Source organism: Hypanus sabinus, chromosome 19 (assembly GCF_030144855.1).
Source record: "Hypanus sabinus isolate sHypSab1 chromosome 19, sHypSab1.hap1, whole genome shotgun sequence".
NCBI lineage: Eukaryota > Metazoa > Chordata > Chondrichthyes > Myliobatiformes > Dasyatidae > Hypanus > Hypanus sabinus.
Genome location: NC_082724.1, coordinates 2,959,058 through 2,983,068, shown reverse-complemented (window position 1 = coordinate 2,983,068; position 24,011 = coordinate 2,959,058). Strand labels below are relative to the sequence as shown.

Below are 24,011 nucleotides of genomic sequence, written 5' to 3'. Positions count from 1 at the left end.
TTTAGAGCTGGTTAAAAATGTTAGCACAACAGCCATAGGCCAAAGGGCCTGTACAGCTCTTTGTTCTATATTAACTCTGTACTAAAGGCAAGGAGGAAAACGATTTAAGTAAAAACAAAGTCACCTTGCAATGAATATACTGAAACAGGGTATATTTCAACCTTGCAGGATATGGATTGCGACATTAACTTACAGGCCTATAAAAAGTATTCACCTCCTGTTTTGTTTTACAACAATGGGTTTTTCACAGTGGATTTAATTTGGCTTTTTAACACTGATCAACAGAAAAGACTCTTTCGTGTCAAAGTGAAAACAAATTTCTACAAAAATGGTCTAAATTTATTACAATTATTAAAGATAAAATAATTGATTGTATAATTTATCACCTCTTTCAAGTCAGTACTTAGTAGACACACTGGCAGCAATTACAGCCTTGAGTCTGTGTGGATAGGTCTCTATCAGCTTTGCACATCTGGACACTGCAATTTTTCCCCATTCTTCTTTACAAAACTGCTCAAACTCTGTCTGATTGCATAGGGATCGTGAGGGAACAGCCCTTTGAGGTCTGGACTCTGACTTGGCCACTCCATGACATTAACTTTGTTGGGTTTTTTTTTAAACTATTCCTGTGCAGCTTTGGCTTTATGCTTGGGGTCACTGGCTTGCTGGAAAACAAATCTCCCAAGTCACAGTTCTCTTTCAGACTACATCAGGTTTTCCTCCTGGATTTCCCTGTATTTTGCTGCATTCATTTTACCCTCTACCTTCACAAGCCTTCCAGGGTCTGGTGCAGTGAAGCATCCCCACATCATGATGTAGCCACCATGAATGGTAGGGATGGTGTGTTTTTGATGATGTGCATTGTTTGGCTTACACCAAGCATTGTGTTTAGTCTGATGGCCAAAAAGCTCAATTTTGGTTTCATCAGACCATAGAACCTTCTTCCAGCTGACTTCAGTCTCCCACATTCCTTCTGGCAAACTCTAGCCGAGATTTCATGAGTTTTTTTTTGCCACTCTCCCATAAAACTGTGATTGGTGAAGCACCTGGGCAACAGTTGTTGTCACGGGTCTCTTGGTGGCCTCCCTCACTGGTCCCCTTCTTGCACAGTCACTCAGTGTTTGAGGACGGCCTGCTCTAGGCAAATTTACAACTGTGCCATATTCTTTCCATTTCTTGATGATTGATTTAACTGTACTCCAAGAGATATTCAGTGACTTGGAAATTTTCTTGTATCCATCTCATTCTTTTCAATAACCTTTTTGTGGAGTTGCTTGGAGTGTTCTTTGTCCTTGTGGTGTAGATTTTGCCAGGATATGACTCGCCAGCAGTTGGACCTCTCTCTCTCTCCGTCTTGTTTTACGGTGGTTGGTACCCAGCTTAATGGTGCATTACCGCCACCTTCTGTTCCGGAGTGTCCGATGGATTCTAAATCCCTTCACCCAATCGCACACACACACATACCCTAACCTACACCTTATCCTCCCCATCCTAGTACCCTATTTCTGTTTATCCATCATATCCTATAAAAAAAACCCCTGTACCCCTCGCAGTGGGACCTTCCAGACACAGGTGTATTTCTACTGCAATCAACCCTGACTGCACACAGGTGATCTCCGTTTCACTAATTATGTGACTTCTAAAACCAATCGGCTGCACCAGTGATGATTTGGTGTGTCATGTTAAACGGGGTGAATACTTATGCAAACAATTATTTTGTGATTTATATTTGTAGTTATTTTAGATCATTTTGTAGAGATCTGCTTTCACTTTGACATGGAAGAGTACTGTTCTGTTTATCAGTCAAAAAAAGACAAATTAAATTCACTGTGATTCAATGTTGTAGAACATCTGGGGGGGGGGGGGGAGGTGGAATACTTTTTATAGGTACAGTAGACTAAGGAGCGGTAGGAAGCATGCAGATCCCCTACGACAGAACAAGGACATTAAATCTACCAAGGTGTTAATATAGTACTTAAAACAAGTAGGGCCAGAACACCAATTAAAAAGTAGAAGAAAAAGACTCAAAGGGCTACAGTAATGGAATAAGTGAGAGTTATCACAGAATTCCAGACAACCCATGAAAATTTCCTTTCATGGAGATATTTCTTCTGCCTGAGAGTAAACAAGGATGATAAGGAACAGCTCAATCTGCAGAGGAGGGACAGGCCCTAGTAATAACAAACACAGAAAATGTACTTCTGGAAGGAACAGGGTTAGACAGCTCAGCAAACTGATTGTAAAATATGCAACTTACTTAACAACCCCACTGTGATTATAAACAATATTCTCTGCACCTGAGAACAATTCCCTTCAGTAAGGCTGATCTAATTACTAATGGGTAAATGTACAATGTTTTCAACATTGAGGACAAAGAAATCTACATGTAAAAGGTGGAGGTGGGGGGGGGGGGGGAAGAAACCAAGTGTCTAATAACAGTTAATTATTAACTACAGACTAACATCAAACTGCTGGAATATATCAAAACTGCTAGAATATTTGAGTTCAAAATCTGCTAGATACAGTAATGTTGCAGCTCTATAAAACTCTGGTTAGACCACAGTTAGAATATTGTGTTCAGTTCTGGTAGCCTCACTATAGGAAGGCTGTGGAAGTTTTACAGAAGGTGCAGGATGCTGCCTGGACTACTGAACATGTCTTATGAGGATAGGCTGAGTGAGCTAGGGATTTCCTTTCTGGAGTGAAAGAGGATGAGAGGTGACTTGATAGAGGTGTATAAGATGATAAGGGACATTGACAGAGTGGACAGCCAGAGACCTTTTCCCAGGGTGGAAGTGGCAAATACGAGGGGGCGTCAATTTAAGGTGATTGGGGGAAAGTACAGTGGGATGTCAGAGTTCTGAGTGTGTGGAATGCCCTGCTGGGGGTGTTGGTGGAGTCGGATACATCAGGGACATTTAAGAGGCTCTTAGATGGATGATAGAAGTTAAGTAGGAGGGAAGGGCTAATGGTTCAGAACATCATGGATCAAAGGGGCCTATAGTGCTCTATGTTCCAAATAAGATCAGAAAATGTTATTATCATCAGGCAGCAACAGCATGTTTTTAATAGCATATGATAAATCTATATTTTTACCATTCCCTCCCCCACCCCAAGAGTGTACACAGGCAGGGTAATTATGGATATTAGGACTTTCAAAAGGCATTTGTTAAGATATAAAATGTTAAGTAACATAAAGGCTCATGAACTTGGGAAAACTAACATTCAGATCCATGTATTTATTATATGTACTTTGAAAAAAACACATTGTTTGGATTGACAACCAACACAAGACAAGACCATAGTGAGGGTAACCCACAAATGCCACCACACAATCCAGCAGCAGCACAGGAGTAATATTTGTGTGGGCAGATGACTCGTTAAAAACCAGAGCAAGAATAAACAGTGCGAGGTCTGTTTCAGCTTGGCAAGCTGCAAGGATACTGTATCAGCCATCAGTTCCTTATAACTACCTGGAAAAGGGAATGCTGCATGTCCAGGTTTGCCTGCAACAAAGCTGATGGCACAATGCAAGCACTGTTGGCAGAACTTCATATGGTGACGAAAGGGTGAACAGGAGCAAGATATAGAACCAGTTAGTTGGGTGGCATTGCAGCAATAACCTTGCACTCAGTGTCAGTAATACCAAAGAGCTGATTGTGGACTACAGTAAGGGAAAGACGAGGGAACACAAACCAATCCTCATAGAAGTATCAGAAGTGGAGACAGTGAACAATTTCAAGTTTCTGGGTATCAATATCTCTGAGGATCTAACCTGGAAGCAACATAAAGAAAGCAAGATAACAGCTATACGTATTTCATTAGGAGTTTGAGGAGATTTGGTTTGTCAACTAGCACACTCAAAAACTTCTACAAATTTACTGTGGGGAGCATTCTGACTGTCTACATCACTGTCTGATATGGGGGCAAGGGACTACTGCAAAGGATCAAAGTTGCAGAAACGTGTAAAATTAGTCAGCTCCATCATGGGCACTAGCCTGCATAACATTCAAAACATCTTCAAGGCCTGGTACCTTAGGAAAGCAGAGTTCATCATTAAGGACCCCCACCACCCAGGCCATGCCCTCCTCACACTGTTCCATTTGCGAAGGACGTACAGAAGCCTGAAGGTACATACTCAGTGATTCAGGAATAGTTTCTTCCCCTCTACCATCCGATTTCTAAATGGACATTGAACGTATGAATACTACCTCACTACTTTTTTTTATTTGTTATTTTCCACTACTTATTTTAACTTAACTATTTAATAGACATATATATTCTTAAAACAACTCTGTTTTTTCCCTTTATATTTATCATGTATTTCATTGTAGTGCCACCGTAAAGTTAACAAATTTCATGATATATTAAATCTGATTCTGATGATGTCAGAAAGTGAGGGATTATTAATTTTGGTAGGAGCAGAGAAAAATAAAAAGCAGTAAAGTATTCAGTGTTGTAAAGTATGCAGTGGTATTCCTGTTGTATACAGTGTTAGTGTGCAGTGACATCTTGTGTGCAGGTTCACAAAAAGCAGGAACGTCTGATGAGACAACAGCAAACAGAGAGCAAATGGCATGCTGATTTAATTGTAAGGGGAGCTGCTGTACAATCTTGCTGCAACTCTCTGGTGACAGTACACTCGGCCTCCTTTAACAGACAGCACGATGGTATTACTGCTCAGAGTTTGGAGCTCAGTCCCAGCGCCGTTCTCCGTACGTCCTCCCCATGGAATGTGGGGCATCTCCCCGGATGCTCCAGTTCCCTCCTACAGTCTAAAGACATGTCAGGTAGATTAATTAGTCATTGTAAATTGTCCCATAATTCGGTTAGAGCGGTACTGTATGTGTATCCATAAGAAAAGTGCCTCCATTTCAGGAACAAACTAAAAAACTTTGAATCCTGATAAAGGGCCTCAGCCCAAAAAGTCAACTGTTCACTCTTTTCCATAGATGCAGCCTGGCCTGCTGAATTCCTCCAGCATTTTGTATGTGTTGTTTTCTTGTGTTAAATCAGGTTTGTTGAGAGTTGCTGGGGCAGCAAGGCTTGAAGGGCCTATTCCACACTGTATCCCAATTAAAATAAAGAACAACCACAGAGGCAATGAAGTGTGAGCTTGTGATAACCGATTCATTAACTGAGGGAAGAGTGCTCTAAATATGGGTATTGTTAGGATGTGAGGCATATTTATTAAAACATACAAGATACCACAGCAGTGTTTGTGTATCTGTAAGAAAAGTATCTCCATTTCAGGAAGAAACTAAATCAATCATGTAGACAGAAGAAATTCCACAGTTACTGGAAACCCAGAGCAACAGCCAAAATGCATCAGGAACTCAGCAGGTCAGGCAACATCCAGAGAAGGGACATAAAACTCTGATAAAGGGGCTTGGCCTGAAATGTCAACTGTCTATTCCTCTCCATAGATGCTGCCCGGCCTGAGAGTTCCTTCAGCGTTTTCTGTCATGTAAGAAAGCTAAAGATTATCATAAAGAAAACGAGATCACATCTGACAAAACAGCTTAGATTTATCAAGTCAAAAGGTGTTAATAGAGATTTTGTTTTCTAAAGAGCAAGAAAGATTCAACGAATATCATGTAGGGCTTTCCAAGAGATATCTGATCAGTGCCAAACACAGTTAGTTCATAAACGGAAGCCACAGGATGAGGACATTTGGGAAGTGTGTCATTACAATGCTTTATGAAAGTAATCAGCTCCCAATCATTTGATCACAAAAATGAGTATTACAAATAGGGATCATTTAACTGAGAAATTTTATTTGTGATTCACGTGCTCCATTTTTCACAGTAGAGCCCATAAAAAAGGGGAAAATTGTAAAGTCAAAGTACATTTATTATCAAATTATGTATAATTTCTACAACTTTGAGATTCACCTCCCTACAGGCAGCGACACAACAAAGTAAGTTGGTTAGTAGGTTATGGGCATGCGATGTTAGTGCCAGAAGCATGGTGACTCTCACAGGATTCCCCCAACAGAATCAGAATCGATATCTCTGGTGTGAAATTTGTTCTGCAGCAGTACACTGCAATACACAATAATAAAAACTATAAATTAAAGTATACAAAATAAATTAAATCAGTGCGAGGGAATAAATACTAAGGTAGTGTTCATGGGCTCATTATCTATTCAGAAATCTGATGGCACAGGGGAAGAAGCTGTTCCTGAAACACTGAGTATCTTCAGGCTCCTGTACCTCCTCCCTGATGGTAGCAATGAGAAGAGGGCATGTCCTGGGTGATCAGGGTCCTTAGTGATGGATGCTGCCTTTTGAAAGTGCCCTCGATGCTGGGCAGGCTAGTGCCCATGATGGAGCTGGCTGAGTTTACACCTCTCTGCAGCTTTTTCTAACCCTGTGTAGTGCTCTCCAATACCATAAGACACAGCAGCAGAACTAGGCCATTCAGCCCATTGAATCTGCTTCCCCTTTCCATCAACACTGATCCCGGATCCCACTCAATCCCACACACCTACCTTCTCTAACGCATTTGCCAAGCGAGATTTTCCTTTACAGAAACCATGCTGACTTTGACATATTTTATCATTAGTCTCCAAGCACCCCAAAACCTCATCCTTAATAATAGACTCCAACACTTTCCCAACCACTGAGATAAGGCTAACTGGCCTATAATTTCCTTTCTTTTGCCTTCCTCCCTTCTTAAAGAGTGGAGTGACATTTGCAATTTCCAGTCCTCTTGGCTGATGCCATAATCAAATGATTCTTGAAAGATCATGACTAATGCACCTCTTTCAGGATGCTAGAATGTAGTCCATCTGGTCAAGGTGACTTATGCATCTTAAGTTTGCTTCACCCTTTTGTCTTGTAAATGCATTCCTGCTCCCTAACACTCACTGACTGCTGGCACACTGCTAGTGTCTTCCAAAGTGAAGACAGATGCAAAGTACCCATCAGGTTCATCTGCCATTTCTTTGCCCCCATCACTACCTCACCAGCATTATTTCCAGAGGTCCAATATCAACTCTCACCTCTCTTTTACCCTTTACACAAAATGAAAATACCTTTTATTATCCTGTTTTATACCATTGGCTAGTTTGCCCACATATTTCATCTTCTCCCTTCATATAGCTTTTTTAGTTGCCTTTTAAAAATTCCCAATCATCCAACTTCCCACTCACCTTTGCTACCTTATATGCCCTTTCCTTGGCTTTTATGCAGTCCTTAACTTCCCTTGTCAGCCACAGTTGCCGACCCCTGCCATTTGAGAACTGCTTCTTCTGTGGGATATATCTATCCTGCGCCTTGTGAACTATTCCCAGAAGCTTCAGCCACCTCTGTTCTGCCGTCATCTGCGCCAGTATCCTCCTCCAATCCACCTGGGAAGCTCCTCTCTCATGCCTCTGTAATTCCCTTTATTCCATTGTGATACTGATACATGTGACTTGTGCTTCTCCCTCTCAAATTGCAGTATGAATTCAATCATATTATGGTCACTGTCTCCCAAAGGTTCCTTTACATTAAGCTAATACGACCTGGGTTATTACACAACACCCAATCTCAGATAGCCTTCCCCTGAGTAGGCTCAAGCACAAGCTGCTCTAAAGGCCATCTCGTAGGCTTTCAACAAACTCGCTCTCTTGCAATCCAACAGCAACCTGATTTTCCCCAGTCCTCTTGGATATTGAAGTCCCCCAATACAACTGTTACATTACTCTTTTTGCAACTCACTTTGCAATCTCAACCCCAATTCTTGCCTATTTGGAGACCTAGGTATGCTTCTCATAATGAGGCAATGATGAACCAATTAGAATACTCTCCACAGAACCGCTGTAGAAACTTGTGTCTTTGATGACATAACAAAATCTGAAGTAATATAGTCACTGCTGTGCCCTTTTGTATTTGCATTAATAGGCTGAGCCCAGGATAGATCCGCAGAGATGTTAACACCAGGAACTTGAAACCCTTTCCACTTCTAATCCCTCAATGTGGGTGTCCCTCAACTCCCCCCTTCCTGAAGCCCACTATCAACCCCTTGGTCTTACTAACGATAAAAGCAAAGTCGTTGCTGTGACATCACTGGTACATCTCGCTCGTCACCATCAGAAATTCTGCTAACAATAGTTGTGTCATCAGCAAACTTACAGATGAGCTGTGCCATGCTACGCAGTTGTGGCTAGAGTACAGCGCTAAGCACACAAATCGCTGACACAGAGCAGCACATCCTCGCGTTGCGTCGACTGCTGACTCAAACAAGGCATTTCACTGGACGTTTCAATGTACATGCAACGAATAAACCTCTCTCTGTATGGCACAAACTGTTGCTGCACAAGCTACAAGTGTACGCAACCGGAGGTAAAATGCTGCCATGCATCGAGGATTGGTCAACTTACAGAAAAGGGTGGGATAATTGGATTGTTTTCAGATTGGTAGTCAGTAACTAATGAGGCACCACGTGGTTCAGGCTGGGGTCTCACTACTTGCAATCTGTATCAGTGATTTGGATAAAGCGACAGAACGTCCTGCTGCTGATACAAAGACAGCAAATCTGGCTACAGGACGCTCTATGAAGAGGGTGCAGTGTTCAAAGAGGCTGAGTCAGTGGACAGGTGGAATTTAAAAGGTAGGTCAGATATGATGGCAGAATATAGTATTAATGGTAAGACTCTTGGCAGCGTGGAGGATCAGAGGGATCTTGGGGTCCGAGTCCACAGGATGCTCAAAGCAGCTGTGCAGGTGGACTCTGTGGTTAAGAAGGCGTACAGTGTATTGGCCTTCATCAATCGTGGAATTGAATTTAGGAGCCGAGAGATAATGTTGCAGCTATATAGGACCCTGGTCAGACCCTACTTGGAGTACTGTGCTCAGTCCTGGTTGCCTCACTACAGGAAGGATGTGGAAACTATAGAAAAGATGCAGAGGAGATTTACAAGGATGTTGCCAGGATTGGGGAGCATGCTTTATGAGAACAAGTTGAGTGAACTTGGCCTTTTCTCCCTGGAGCAACGGAGGATGAGAGGTGACCTGATAGAGGTATATAAGATGATGAGAGACATTGATCGCATGGATAGTCAGAGGCTTTTTCCCAGGGCTGAAATGGTTGCCACAAGATGACACAGGTTCAAGATGTTGGAGTAGGTACAGAGGAGATGTCAGGGGTAAGTTTTTTATGCAGAGAGTGGTGAATGTGTGGAATGGGCTGCCGGCAACAGTGGTGGAGGCAGATACAATAGGGTCTTTTAAGAAACTTTTGGATAGGTACATGGAGCTTGGAAAAATAGAGGGCTATGGGTAACCCTAAGGTAGGGACATGTTCAGCACAACTTTGTAGGCCGAAGGGCCTGTATTGTGCTGTAGGTTTTCTATGTTCTATCAGGATCGTCCATGTCACATGACACAGCACGTGATGATGTTGATGACGATTGATTTACTTATGTCTCCTTTTGTACTCCACATCTCAAGCCCATTCTTGAGGACACAGTGAAGTACAGGAACATGTCAGAAATCTGTTCAGGTTTTGAGGAACAACATCCAACCTGCTGGAAGAATTCAATGGTTTGAACAGCATTTGTGGGAGGAAAGGAATTGTCGACATTTCGGGATAAGCCCTGATTCAGGACGGGAGCTTTTTTTGAGGCAGCACAGTGGACCCGGTTTATAAAGAGCAAAATGCTACATCAGACTGGTCCAGAGCTAGTCAACAACTTATTGGCAAAATGCATCTAAGGTTCCGTCCCTACTACCCACATCCCGACCCACCACATTATCCCTTCCCTCTCTATTCCATCTATCCCCTCCCTCCTTCCCTCAACCTCCTCTCTATTCTACCCCATTCCTTCCCTCCTCTAGCCTCCTCTCTATTCCACCTTATGCACTCCCTCCCACAGTCTCTCTATTCCTCCTCCTTCCGTCAACCTCTTCTCAACTCGACCCTATTCCTCCCCTTACTCTTTCCTCTCCCCTAGCCTCCTCTCTATTCTACCCTATCCTTTCCCTCCCTCAACCTCCTCTCTATCCCTACCCTCCACCCACCTCCTCTGCATCCCTCCCAATCGTGAACAGTCACAAAGCTGGGGGACCGGACAGCATCCCAGGGCGGGTACTCGGAGTGTGCCCGGCACAACTGGCATCTGTGTTTACAGACATTTTTAATCTCTCCCTCTCCCAGTGTAGAGTGCCCTCTTGCTTCAAAACATCCACCATTGTTCCTGTACCTAAAGAGACCAAGGTAACATGTCTGAACGACTGGTGTCCTGTCACACTTACCTCAATAATAAGCAAATGCTTTGAGAGGCTGGTCAAGGATTACATCTGCTGCATGCTACCACCCAAACTGGACCCCCTACAATTCACCTACCGACACAACCGATCGACAGATGACGCAATAGCCACAGCTTTACACACCGTCCTTACACATCTGGAGAAGAGGGATGCTTATGTGAGAATGCTGTTCTTGGACTACAGTTCAGCATTCAACACCATAATTCCCTCCAGGCTCAACAAGAAGCTCAGAGACCTCGGCCTTCATCCTGCCTTGTGTAGCTGGATCCTGGATTTCCTGTCAGATCACTGGCAGGTGGTAAGAGTGGGCTCCCTCACCTCCGCCCCCCTGACCCTCAACAGAGGTGCCACTCGGGGCTGAGTACTAAGCCCCCTCCTTTACTCTCTGTATACCCATGACTGTGTCGCCACCCACAGCTCCAGTCTAATTAAATTTGCTGACGACACTACACTGATTGGCCTAATTTCAAACAATAACGAGGAGGCCTACAGAGAGGAAGTCATCTCCCTGACATAGTGGTGTTGAGAAAACAACCTCTCCCTCAATGGCGCAAAAACAAAGGGGCTGGTTGTGGATTACAGGAGGAATGGAGACAGGGTAACCCCATTGACATCAATGGATCTGGGGTTGAGAGGGTGAACAGCTTTATGTTCCTCAGCATAAACATCACCGAGGATCTCACTTGTTCTGTACACACCAGCTGTGTGATGAAAAAGGCACAACAGCGCCTCTTTCACCTCAGAGGATTGAACAAGTTTGGTATGGGCCTCCCAAATCCTAAGGCCTTTCTACAGGGGCACAATTGAGAGCATCCTGACTGGCTGCATCACTGCCTGGTATGGGAACTGTACTTCCCTCAATCGCAGGACTCTGCAGAGAGTGGTGTGGACAACCCAGCGCATCTGTAGAGGTGAACTTCCCACTATTCGACATTTACAAGGACAGGTGTTTAAAAAGGGTCCGAAGGATCACTGGGGACCCGAGTCACCCCAACCACAAACTGTTCCAGCTGCTACCATCCGGGAAATGGTACAGTAGCAGAAAAGCCAGGACCAACAGGCTCCGGGACAGCTTCTTCCACCAGGCCATCAGACTGATTAATTCATGCTGATACATTTGTATTTCTATGTTATACTGATTGTTCTGCTAAACATACTATTTATTACACATTACTATAAATGGCAAATTTAGATAGAGACAAAGATTTTTTAATTTTACATCCTTCATGTACGTGAAGGATGTAAGTAATAAAGTCAATTCAATTCTCCCTCCTCCCCCTTCTCTCCTCTCCCCCCTCCTACTCCCTCTCCCCTCCCTCCTTCTCCCTCTCCTCTTCCTCCTCCCTCTCCTCTTCCTCCTCCTCCCCCTCTCCTCTTCCTCCTTCTCCCTCTCCTCTTCCTCCTCCTCCCCCTCTCCTCTTCCTCCTTCTCCCTCTCCTCTCCCCTCCCTCCTTCTCCCTCTCCTCTCCCCTCCCTCCTTCTCCCTCTCCTCTCCCTCCTTCTGCCTCTCCTCTCCCCTCCTCCTCCCTCTCCTCTTCCTCCTCCTCCCTCTCCTCTCCCCTCCCTCCTTCTCTCCCCTCCCCTCCCTCCTTCTCTCCCCTCCCTCCTTCTCTCCCCTCCCTCCTTCTCCCTCTCCTCTCCCCTCCCTCCTTTCCCCTCTCCTCTTCCTCCTTCTCCCTCCTTCTCTCCCCTCCCTCCTTCTCCCTCTCCTCTCCCCTCCCTCCTTCTCCCTCTCCTCTCCCCTCCCTCCTTCTCCCTCTCCCCTCTTCCTCCTTCTCCCTCCTCTCACCTCCCTCCTTCTCCCTCCTCTCCCCTCCCTCCTTCTCTCCCCTCCCTCCTTCTCCCTCTCCTCTCCCCTCCCTCCTTCTCCCTCTCCTCTCCCCTCCCTCCTTCTCCCTCTCCTCTCCCCTCCCTCCTTCTCTCCCCTCCCTCCTTCTCCCTCTCCTCTCCCCTCCCTCCTTCTCTCCCCTCCCTCCTTCTCCCTCTCCTCTCCCCTCCCTCCTTCTCCCTCTCCTCTCCCCTCCCTCCTTCTCCCTCTCCTCTCCCCTCCCTCCTTCTCTCCCCTCCCTCCTTCTCCCTCTCCTCTCCCCTCCCTCCTTCTCTCCCCTCCCTCCTTCTCCCTCTCCTCTCCCCTCCCTCCTTCTCTCCCCTCCCTCCTTCTCCTTCTCCCTCTCCTCTTCCTCCTTCTCCCTCCTCTCACCTGCTCCACTTCCTCCGCCATCACTGCATTCGAATCCGAGGCCAACTGGCGGGTGACCCACGCCGCGCATGCGCATCCTCGCGGGCCGCGCTGTCATAGCATTTTAAAATTGAACGGAGTCGGTTGATAGCGGAGGTCGAGAACACCGGACGGAGGGATGATCCTTTTCTCTCTTTTAATTTGCAGTATGTAAACAGCGGAGCGCAGCAGGCCTGAGCTGCCGGTACTCCACCCAGTCCGCCCCGTGCGGCCGGGAGGGTGACGGGCCTGAGTTGCCGGTACTCCACCCAGCGCGCCCCGTGCGGCCGGGAGGGTGACGGGCCTTAGTTGCCGGTACTCCACCCATCGCGCCCCCTACAGCCGGAAGTGTGAAAGTTACTGGCTGCGGTCTTCCATTCAGTTCGCTCCCTGCGGCCGGCAGGGCGGCGCGCTTTGCACATGCGCAGAGCGGCGAGCGGCGATGCCCGTGGTTGCAGCTTCCGGGGGAGTTGCATAAATCTCATGGAACTGTCCCTTGCATAACAGGGTGGCTGAATCTGGAATTTGCATCAGGCTCAAAGATGGTGAAAAGGAAAGCGTCAGCCGAGTCTGCAGTCGAGACCGACAATAAGAGGGTGAAGGAGATCCGAAGTCAACGGGCCAGAGCTGCAAAATGTGCAGAGCTCCCGCAGACTGGTAACCACACTTTATAAACTTCCCAGGGCATGGATAAATCGCAGCTGGTGCCTCTGATCCAATTTGTACAGAGACTGGTGCCAGTCGTTCAGATTTATCTATGAAGTGATTGTGGAAATTATTTGCGACCCTTACAAGGGTCAATTAAGTCAACGCTGGTAATCAGTGGTGAAAGTTTGTGCTCAGAAGAGTTATGTAATTATGTACAGAGCTGCTCCACCATTCTGTGTGGGTTGCTCTGGATTGCCAGCGTCTCTTGCGTTAATGCTGTTGTAGGGTGAACTAATCTCAGCGTATTTGGGAGAACTCCTATAATAAACTAATAATAAGAAGCTGAACTCCAGTTCTTCACGGCGGGGATCTCGGATCTTTCACTTAAGGCTGAGATCGGTGGAACTTTAGATGATGGAAATCAGAATCAAGTTTAGTGTCACCAGCATATGACGTGAAATTTATTGCCCTGTCTATTAAGGTTTTGTTTCAGAAATCAGTATCCAAGACATGGTCTCTTCCCGAAGCTGAGGTCCCAGGCTGAGGTTCAGATACAGATCGTCCACCCAGCCGTCAGGTATCTGAATGGACATTGAACCCATGAACACCACCTCACTACTGTACTTGTTTTCTCTTTTTCCACTAATTTAACTTTTTAAATATATATACTTCCTGTAATTCACAGTTTTTATTCTGTATTACATTGTACTTCTGCATAACAGCGAATTTCACGATATATTCCAGTGATATTCTTTTTCTGACTTACTACCCTTCAACGTTCAGGTTCCTGAACCAGTGTGGATAATACCACTGACCTCAGCACTAAACTGATTCCACAACCTACAGACTTGCTTCAAGGACTCGACAACTCCTGTTCTCAATATTATCTATTTGCATTTCCACAGTTTGCCTTCTTTTGCACACTGTCGGCCTCTGTGTGGAGGAACAACATATTCCATCTGCGTAGCCCACAACCTGATGGCAGGAATATCGATTTCTTCTTCCAGAAACAAATCTCACCCAGTCCACCCCCACCTTCCCCAATTTCCTACTCTGCCCTTTTCCCTCATCTCACCGGCCTATCAATTCCTGGCTCCCGTCCTCCTTCCCTTTCCCCAGTGGTCCACTCTCTGCTCCTGTCAGATTCCTTCTTCTCCAGCCCTTTCCCTTTCCCACCCACTGGGCTTCACCTTATCACTTATCCAGCATTTTCCCTTACCCCAATTTTTAAATTCTACCATCCTTCCCCTTCTTTATTGTCTGAAATGTCAACTGTTTATACACTTCCATAGCTGCTGTCTGACCTGCTGAGTTCTTCCACATTTTGTGTGTGTTGCTCCAGATTGTGCGTAGTTACTCATTGATTCTATTATATTTCTCTGTGAATGCCCGCAAGAGAATGAGCCTGTGGGCAGTATTCCATGAAATATGTGTACAACGATAAATTTCCTTTGCGCTAGTGAGATACAGTTAAATGCTTATACTTTGCTTGCCTTACAGACGTTTTATCCCTTACCTACATCGAGACAGTCGTACAGGCACACCACCCCCGTACCTCCGTCGGGACGGTGGTACAGGCACACCACCCCCGTACCCCCGTCGGGATGGTCATACAGTCACACCAGCCCGTACCCATATCGGGACGGTCATACCTACACCAGTGATACAGACATGACATCCCAAACCTGCATTGGGACAGTCAAAAGAAGTTGCTAAGGCCACAGAGCATGACAAGATAGTTTGGGAGATTTAGCACTCTGTGTTATCGACAGATTGCGGAGCCAAGCAGGGGAAAGGACCAGATGAAGAATCCTGCAAATGTGTTTTCTGTGCTCACTTGTTCCACCTCAGTTCACGGTGTAATGAATTGATTTTTATGAACATTGTGCAAGATGAGCGTTTCTCGGTACGTGTAATACATCTCTGTTCGTGCAATGTGTCGCCCTGGACAAGGGAGTACCTGGGAATTAGGAAATGAGAGGGAGAAAGCTGTGAGCAGTACTCTGGCTGACAGGCAGGTGGCGACTGGGCCGCGGTTGTGTAACGGTTAGCACGTCACTCAGGGAATTCTGAAATCCAGAGTTTCATCAGGATTCTCCCCGGGTCCTCGTGTTTTCTCCCACAGTCCGAAAAGAACTGGTCATTGTCAGTTGCCTTGGGACTGGGTTTGAGTTAATCGGGTTTGTCGGGGCTGCTGGGCCAGAATGGCCTGTTCTGTACTCTATCTCTTGATTTAAAAACCCAACGTGCAGGTGCAGAGAATGGTTAGGCGGTTGCTATGTTTACGCCAGGGTGTGTTTGCAGGCGGCTTGGTGGGACTGCACCTGTCACTTTGGGTACAGACGAAAGCGAGTGTTGTTTCGTGTCTTTGTGGTCACTCCTCCCGAAGATAGGAACTAGGTTTTTACCCCATTCTAGTATGAAGTCAAATTTGTTGTTCTGTGGTTGCAAAGGCATAAAAATACTATGAATCAAAACATAAATAGTGAGGTGGTGTTGAAGGACCGCTCAGAAATGGGATGGCAGTGGGGAGGAAGCTGTCCTCGGGCTCCTGTACCTCCTCCCTGGTGGTAGCAGTGAGCAGAAGAGTCCTGGGTGGTGCCAGTCAACTGGATACGCAGGGCTTGAAAAATGTCTTCACCCATATGGTGGGGAATCTTTGGTATTCAGCCCCTCAAGGCCTGTTGAGTCTCAGTCAATGAATTCATTGAAACAGAGAATGATGGCTTGTGGATAGTCAGGAGATTGAGAGATCCTGGGAGAATTCCAGGAAAATGGAGTTGGAGAAGATGGCATCAGTGAACAACGCGACCATGAGTGACATCCTTCCGATGGTCCACAAAACTGTTTCTTTCACTTGCTTTACATCTTTTTCTGTCAAATGTGGTTCTGGTACTGTTGGAGGTTGTGATCTACAATGTGATGGTGTCTTTTGGAGCCAATTGAGTGATCTTGACACTGTGCATGAGCCCAGGATCAAATCCAATTCTTGCCGATTAAAGCATCGCAAGTGCAGTAGGTGAGCGTGTGTTCAGTGCCATCGAGAGCATCCTGACCGGCTGCATCACTGCCTGGTACAGGAACTGTGCCTCCCTCAATCGCAGGACTCTGCAGGGAGTGGTGCGGATAGCCCAGCACATCTGTAGTTGTGAACTTCCCATGATTCAGGACATCTACAAAGACAGGTGTGTAAAAAGGGCCCAAAGGATCAATGGGGATCCGAGTCACCCCAAACACAAACTCTTCCAGCTGCTACCATCTGGGAAATGGTACTGCAGGACAGCTTCTTGTACCAGGCCATCAGACTGATTAATTCACGCTGATACCGTTGTAATTCTGTGTTATATTGACTGTACTGTTGTACATCATAGTTATTACAAATTGCACATTTAGATGGATACATAACAAAGGTTTTTACTACTGGTGTACATGAAGGATGTAAGAAATAAAGTCAATTCAGTTCTATAGTAAATGTACTTTGAATCCTTTGGAGTTTGAACCAGCAAACCTGAGGTAAAAGTTAGCTTGGATTATTGTGCACAATTCAATGTTCAAAGGAAAATTTATTGTCAAATACACTTGTGTTACCATAGGCTGTCTCGAGATTAATTTTCTTGTGGGTACTTACAGGAAAATGAAGAAATACAATGGAATTTCTGAAAAACTGTACATAAAGACAAAAGTGGCCAATGTGCAAAAGGAGATAAACTGTACGATTAATAATATTGAGAAAATGAGTTGTAGAGTCCTTGAAAGTGAGGTTGTGGAATCAGTTCAGAATTGAGTGAGTGAAGTTATCCATGCTGGTTCAGGAGCCTGACAGTTATAGGGAATAGAGTAGAAACCCCTACTGTCAAAGTCATGCTCTCTTCTCACTAGTACCATCGGACAGGAGGTACAGGAGCCTTAGGTCCAATACCACCAGGTTCAGGAACAGCTATTACCCCTCAACCATCAGGTCCCACACCACCAGGTTCAGGAACAGCTATTACCCCTCAACCATCAGGTCCCACACCACCAGGTTCAGGAACAGTTATTACCCCTCAACCATCAGGTCCCACACCACCAGGGTCAGGAACAGTTATTACCCCTCAACCCTCAGGCAGAGAGTGAATGTTTGGTAATAGTGTCTAAAACTTGAGGGCACGACACGGAGGGAGTTTAAAACGAACCGGAAGGGTAGAGTTTTCGCACGGTGGTGGATATCTGGAAGGGATAGCTCAGAGGAAGTGGTGGAGGCAATGACAGTAACAACATTGAAGAGGTGCCTGGTGTCGACTGAACTGTGAAGGGCTTTGAGTGATGTGGAATTGGTGCAGGCACCCTTTGGCCCTTGGTCAGCATAGACCCAGGGCCCAAAGATTTTTTATCTTGTTTGCTGTTGTTTGTGGAACTTTGTGGGGAAAATCCCTGTAGAAGGGATGTGGAAGGTGCTATATTAATGAACATCAAACACTACAGCACAGTCCAGGCCCTTCAGCCCACGATGTTGTGCCGACCTTTTAACCTACTCTAAGATCAATCTAACCCTTCCCTCCCACAGAGGCTTCTATTTTTCTATCATCCATGTGCCTATCCTAAATGTCCCTAATGTATCTGCTCCCCCTCCCCACCCGACTGTGCATTCCACACACTGACCATTCTCCGTTTAAGAAAAAAACAACTTCTGACATTCCTCTCTACTTCCCTCCAATCACCTGAATGTTTATGGCCCCTCCTATCAATCATGGCTAACTGCCCGTACTATCAACGCCTCTATAAATTCCTCCTTCACTCCAAAGAGAAAAGCCCTTGCTCGGTCAGCCGTTCTCGTTACCACCCCCCACCTGTACCCCCCCGTCCCTATACCCCCCCCGTCCCTATACCCCCCCCGTCCCTATACCCCCCCCGTCCCTATACCCCCCCCGTCCCTATACCCCCCCCGTCCCTATACCCCCCCCGTCCCTATACCCCCCCCCGTCCCTATACCCCCCCCGTCCCTATACCCCCCCGTCCCTATACCCCCCCGTCCCTATACCCCCCCGTCCCTATACCCCCCCGTCCCTATACCCCCCCGTCCCTATACCCCCCCCGTCCCTATACCCCCCCCGTCCCTATACCCCCCCGTCCCTATACCCCCCCGTCCCTATACCCCCCCGTCCCTATACCCCCCCGTCCCTATACCCCCCCGTCCCTATACCCCCCCGTCCCTATACCCCCCCGTCCCTATACCCCCCCGTCCCTATACCCCCCCGTCCCTATACCCCCCCGTCCCTATACCCCCCCGTCCCTATACCCCCCCGTCCCTATACCCCCCCGTCCCTATACCCCCCCGTCCCTATACCCCCCCGTCCCTATACCCCCCCGTCCCTATACCCCCCCGTCCCTATACCCCCCCGTCCCTATACCCCCCCGTCCCTATACCCCCCCGTCCCTATACCCCCCCCGTCCCTATACCCCCCCCGTCCCTATGCCCCCCCGTCCCTATGCCCCCCCGTCCCTATGCCCCCCCGTCCCTATGCCCCCCCGTCCCTATGCCCCCCCGTCCCTATGCCCCCCCGTCCCTATGCCCCCCCGTCCCTATGCCCCCCCGTCCCTATGCCCCCCCCGTCCCTATGCCCCCCCCGTCCCTATGCCCCCCCCGTCCCTATGCCCCCCCCGTCCCTATGCCCCCCCCGTCCCTATGCCCCCCCCGTCCCTATGCCCCCCCCGTCCCTATGCCCCCCCCGTCCCTATGCCCCCCCCGTCCCTATGCCCCCCCCGTCCCTATGCCCCCCCCGTCCCTATGCCCCCCCCGTCCCTATACCCCCCTCCCCGTCTGTCCCTGTAACCCCGTCCCCGTACCCCCCGTCCCCGTACCCCCCCATCCCCGTTCTCTCTAATCCAGGCGGCATCCTGACAAAATTCCACTGCACCCTCTGTAAACCTTCCACATCCTTCCTATAACGAGGCAAACAGAACACAACAGGCAATCAGTTAATTTATTTACCTTATTTTTATTGAATCAATCTAGTTGTGTGTTGAATACATTTATTCTGATTCAGTAGGTGACGCAGGTGAACTGTCTGGGTTTTCCCGCAGTCGGCCCCCGGGACCTCAGCTGTCAGTGGGTAAGGTAGCTGTTACACATTTCCCGGTCTGAAGCACCCCTCTCTTCCTGATGCACAGGTGTCGAGGATTTCCAAATAGAAAAGCCTCGGGTGAAGCCCAGAGTCCGTGGAGAGAGAGCAGTGGCTCAGAGGGGCTGTCCAGTCCCTGTGGCTGGGAAAGCGTCAAAGAGGAAACCCTCGAGGGGCAGAGGCAAAGTGGGAACCTGTTCAGTGAAGGAGGAAGCAGAAGACAGATCTCCTATTGTGAGGTAGGCTTCGGGGCTGCCCGATCGCTGGCTTCTGACTGGAGGGTAAATAGAACTGAGCAATGGAGCCATCAAGTGCAACAGCACAGAAACAGGGCCTTAGGCCCATCCACTCCATGCTGAACTGGTACTCCCCCTGCACCCGGGATCATAGCCCTCCACACCCCTCCCATCCAAACTTCGCTTAAATGTCGAAGTTGAACCTGCATCCCTCACTTTCACTAGCAACTCGTTCCACACTCTCAGCACCCTCTGAGTGAAGAAGTTCCCTCTCAGGTTCCCCTTTAACTTCGCACCTTTCATCCTTGGCCTGTCTCTTCTAGATCTAGTCTCACCTGACCTCGGTGGGGAAAGCCTACGGGCATTTACCCTCTCAATGCCCCTTTATCAAATCCTCATTCTCCTACGCTCCAGGGAATGAAGTCCTAACCTATTCAACCTTTCTCTGTAATAAAGTGTTATAACTAGAGGTGCGAAGGCATTCTCGGATGATTCCCCGGGGAGCGGAATTAAAATGGCTGCCAACCAAGCGTTCTCAAAACACTGGAGTGAGTTTAGCTCCATAACACTCGACCGGCTTTGATCTACATTGGGGCAGTGCTGGTGAGCTGGAGTCTGGGTCTCTGCAGTCAGCTTTAGCTTGTGGGAAACTTGCATTTGTGATGAGCAAAGAACTGAGCTGTCTCAGAACTATGTCAATCAGAATCAGGCTCTTGCAACTCCTCCCTGATGCTAGTAAGGAGAAGAGGGAGGGAATGTCCTGGATAGTAAAGGCCTTAATGATGGATCCATCATGGTGGGACAAGTCGTGCCCATGTTAGAGCTGGCTGGTCTACAACTTCTGGGGTCTCCTCTGATCCTGTGCAGTGACCCCTCTACAGTGATGTGACCAGTCACTGTGCATCAGTACAGACTGTAAAGAGTCTTTGGTGATGCACCGAATCTCGTCATGGACCGCAGCCGTCAGCCTGCCTTCTTCTTGATTCATATCAGCATGTTAAAATTACTCACTCTTTCCACTGCTGATCCCTCGACGAGGACAGGTCTGTGTTCCCTTGACTCCTTCCTGAAGTCCACCATCAGTTCCCTTCTCGTGCAGGCATTTCAGTCAACTAGCTGGCCTAACTCTCTCCTGATGGTAGTTGGTCACTCACAGATGGTAGGTGGAGGGTCTGGGACAAACATAACCACTTTGTGAGGGGCTGCGAGGGCTCAGGAAGAACCTGTGAGAAATGGCAGTTTGTATTCTATTAGTGTGTTGGCCGGAGACCACCCTTCGCCCACTAACAGCTGCTTTCTTCCAGTTTGGCAGCCGGTGTGGCGGAGGAAGACAGCTCACCGGAGGAGAGCGAAGACGACTGGGAAGATGTGGAGGGTGAGTTCACCCTCTGAGGGGGTGGGGGGCTTTGGCTGACCAGCCTAGCGGTGGGACATGGTCCTTAGCTGGACACCCTGCCTCACAAAAGATACAGGAGCAGCCAGGCCTTCTTATCTGCTTCAGTTATCAAATTCCTGGCACATTCTTCACACACGGAACCCATTCCCTCTGATTGTAATGGTAGCTGGTAATGTACACGCCTCTCTTTGATCAAACTGGGAAACTATGGCTCTACAGCCTCGGGAATGGAGTATTTCCTTATCATCCCAATCCGGAAAGGCCACCCTGAGACCAGTTAGAAACATAGAAGACCTACAGCACAATACAGGCCCTTCGGCCCACAAAGTTGTGCCAAACATGTCCCTACATTAGAAATTACTAGGCTTCCCCATAGCCCTCTATTTTTCTAAGCTCCATGTACCTATCCAAAAGTCTCTTAAAAGACTATTGTATCCGTCTCCACCATCGTTGCCAGCAGCCCATTCCATGCACTCACCACTCTCTGAGTTAAAAACTCACCCCTGACATCTCCTCTGTACCTACTTCCAAACACCTTAAGCCTGTGTCCTCTTGTGGCAACCATTTCAGCCCTGGGAAAAAGCCTCTGACTATCCACACGATCAATGCCTCTCATCATCTTGTAAACCTCTATCAGGTTCCCCTCTCATCCTCCTTCGCTCCAAGGAGAAAAGGCCGAGTTCATTCAACCTGATCTCATAAGGCATGCTCCCCAATCCAGGCAACAGCCTTGTAAATCTCCTCTGTACCCTTTCTATGGCTTCCATATCCTTCCTGTAGTGAGGTGACCAGAACTAAGCACAGTACTCCAAGTGGGGTCTGACCAGGATCCTATATAGCTGCAACATTACCTCTCGGCTCCTAAATTCAATCCCACGATTGATGAAGACCAATGCACCGTACGCCTTCTTAACCACAGAGTCAACCCGCACAGCTGCTTTGAGTGTCCTATGGACTCAGACCCCAAGATTCCTCTGATCCTCCACACTGCCAAGAGTCTTACCATTAATACTATATTCTGCCATCATATTTGACCTACCAAAATGAACCACCTCACACTTACCTGGGTTGAACTCCATCTGCCACTTCTCAGTCTAGTTTTACATCCTATTGATGTCCTGCTGCAACTTCTGACTGCCCTCCACACTATCCACAACACCCCCAACCTTTGTGTCATCAGCAAATTTACTAACCCATCCCTCCACTTCCTCATCCAGGTCATTTATAAAAATCACGAAGGGTCCCAAAACAGATCTCTAAGGCACTCCATTGGTGACCGACCTCCATGCAGAATATGACCCATCTATAACCACTCTTTGCCTTCTGTGGGCAAGCCAGTTCTGGATCCACAAAGCAATGTCCCCTTGGACACTGACTTACTTTCTCAATAAGCCTTGCATGGGTACCTTGTCAAATGCCTTTCTGAAATCCATATACACTACATCTACTGCTCTTCCTTCATCAATGTGTTTAGTCACATCCTCAAAAAAATTCACTCAGGCTCGTAAAGCATGATCTGCCCTTGACAAAGCCATGCTGACTGTTCCTAGTCATATTATACCTCTCCAAATGTTCATAAATCCTGCCTCTCAGGATCTTCTCCATCAACTTACCAAACACTGAAATAAGACTCACTGGTCTATAATTTCCTGGGTTATCTCTACTCCCTTTCTTGAATAAAGGAACAACATCTGCAACCCTCCAATCCTCTGGAACCTCTCTCATCCCCATTGATGATGCAAAGATCATTGCCAGAGGCTCAGCCATTTCCTCCCTCGCCTCCCACAGTAGCCTGGGGAACATCTCAACTGGTCCCAGTGACTTATCCAACTTGATGCTTTCCAAAAATCTCCAGCACATCCTCTTTCTTAATATCCACATGTGCAGGCTTTTCAGTCAGCTGTAAGTCATCTCTACAATCGCCAAGATCCTTATCCGTCGTGAATACTGAAGCAAGGTATTCATTAAGTACCCCTTCCATCTCCTCTAGTTCCATACACACTTTTCCACTGTCACACTTCAGTGGTCCTCTCCTCTCACGTCTTATCCTCTTGCTCTTCACATACTTGTAGAATGCCTTGGGGTTTTCCTTAATTCTGTCCATCAAGGCCTTCTCGTGGCCCCTTCTGGCTCTCCTAATCTCTTTCTTAAGCTCCTTCCTGCTAGCCTTTTAATCTTCTAGATCTCTATCATTACATAATTTTTAAAACCTTTCATAAGCTCTTCTTCTTGACTAGATTTACAACAGCCTTTGTATTCCAGAGTTCCTGTACTCTACCATCCTTTCCCTGTCTCATTGGAACGTACCTATACAGAACTCCACGCAAATACCCCTAAACATTTGCCACATTTCTTCCGTACATTTCCCTGAGAACATCTGTTTCCAATTTATGCTTCAAAGTTCTTGCCTGATAGCCTCATATTTCCCCTTACTCCAATTAAACGCTTTCCTAACTTGTCTGTTCCTATCCCTCTCCAATGCTATTGTAAAGGAGATAGAATTATGATCACTATCTCTAAAATGCTCTCCCACTGAGAGATCTGACACCTGACCAGGTTCATTTCCCAATACCAGATCAAGTACAGCCTCTCCTCTTGTAGGCTTATCTACATACTGTATCAAGAAACTTTCCTGAACACACCTAACAAACTCCACCCCATTTAAATCCCTCACTCTAGGGACATGCCAATTGATGTTTGGGAAATTAAAATCTCCCACCACAACAACCCTGTTATTATTACACCTTTCTAGAATCTGTCTCCATATCTGCTCCTCGATGACCCTGTTACTATTGGGTGGTCTATAAAAAAAAACACCCAGTAGAGTTATTGACCCCTTCCTGTTCCTAACCTCCACCCACATAGACGCCGTTGACAACCCCTCCTTTTCTGCAGCCGTGACACTGTCACTGATCAACAGTGCCAAGCCCCCACCTCTTTTGCCTTCCTCCCTCCCTCCCTGTCCTTTCTGAAACATCTGAACATCTAAAGCCTGGCACTATGTAATCGTGTCTGCCCCTGAGCCATCCAAGTCTCTGTAATGGCCACAACATCATAGCTCCAAGTACTGATCCACGCTCTAAGCTCATCAGCTTTGTTTACAATACTCCTTGCATTAAAATAGACACATCTCAAACCATCAGTCTGAGCGCGTCCCTT

At 47.1% G+C, this 24,011-nt stretch overlaps 2 protein-coding genes and 1 long non-coding RNA gene across 3 annotated transcripts in view; 1 reads left to right on the top strand and 2 right to left on the bottom strand.

Annotated features, from left to right (window-relative positions):
• Positions 1 to 12,595, bottom strand: part of lsm3 (LSM3 homolog, U6 small nuclear RNA and mRNA degradation associated) — a 37,299-nt gene extending 24,704 nt beyond the window's left edge. The window contains exon 1 of the mRNA XM_059943905.1: positions 12,457 to 12,595. Coding sequence (XP_059799888.1) covers positions 12,457 to 12,477 — 21 coding nt within the window. The 5' untranslated portion in view covers positions 12,478 to 12,595. The remainder of the gene's footprint in view (positions 1 to 12,456) is intronic.
• Positions 4,563 to 11,540, bottom strand: LOC132377678 (uncharacterized). The gene is made up of 2 exons (XR_009506712.1): positions 10,242 to 11,540; positions 4,563 to 4,775 (listed from the first exon to the last, which is right to left on the bottom strand). It is a non-coding gene; the product is annotated as an uncharacterized LOC132377678 (long non-coding RNA).
• The window catches only part of xpc (xeroderma pigmentosum, complementation group C), a 65,866-nt gene continuing 54,356 nt past the window's right edge, over positions 12,502 to 24,011 (top strand). Inside the window, exons 1-4 of the mRNA XM_059943899.1 lie at positions 12,502 to 12,641; positions 12,982 to 13,131; positions 19,270 to 19,459; positions 20,761 to 20,831. Coding sequence (XP_059799882.1) covers positions 12,614 to 12,641; positions 12,982 to 13,131; positions 19,270 to 19,459; positions 20,761 to 20,831 — 439 coding nt within the window. The 5' untranslated portion in view covers positions 12,502 to 12,613. The remainder of the gene's footprint in view (positions 12,642 to 12,981; positions 13,132 to 19,269; positions 19,460 to 20,760; positions 20,832 to 24,011) is intronic.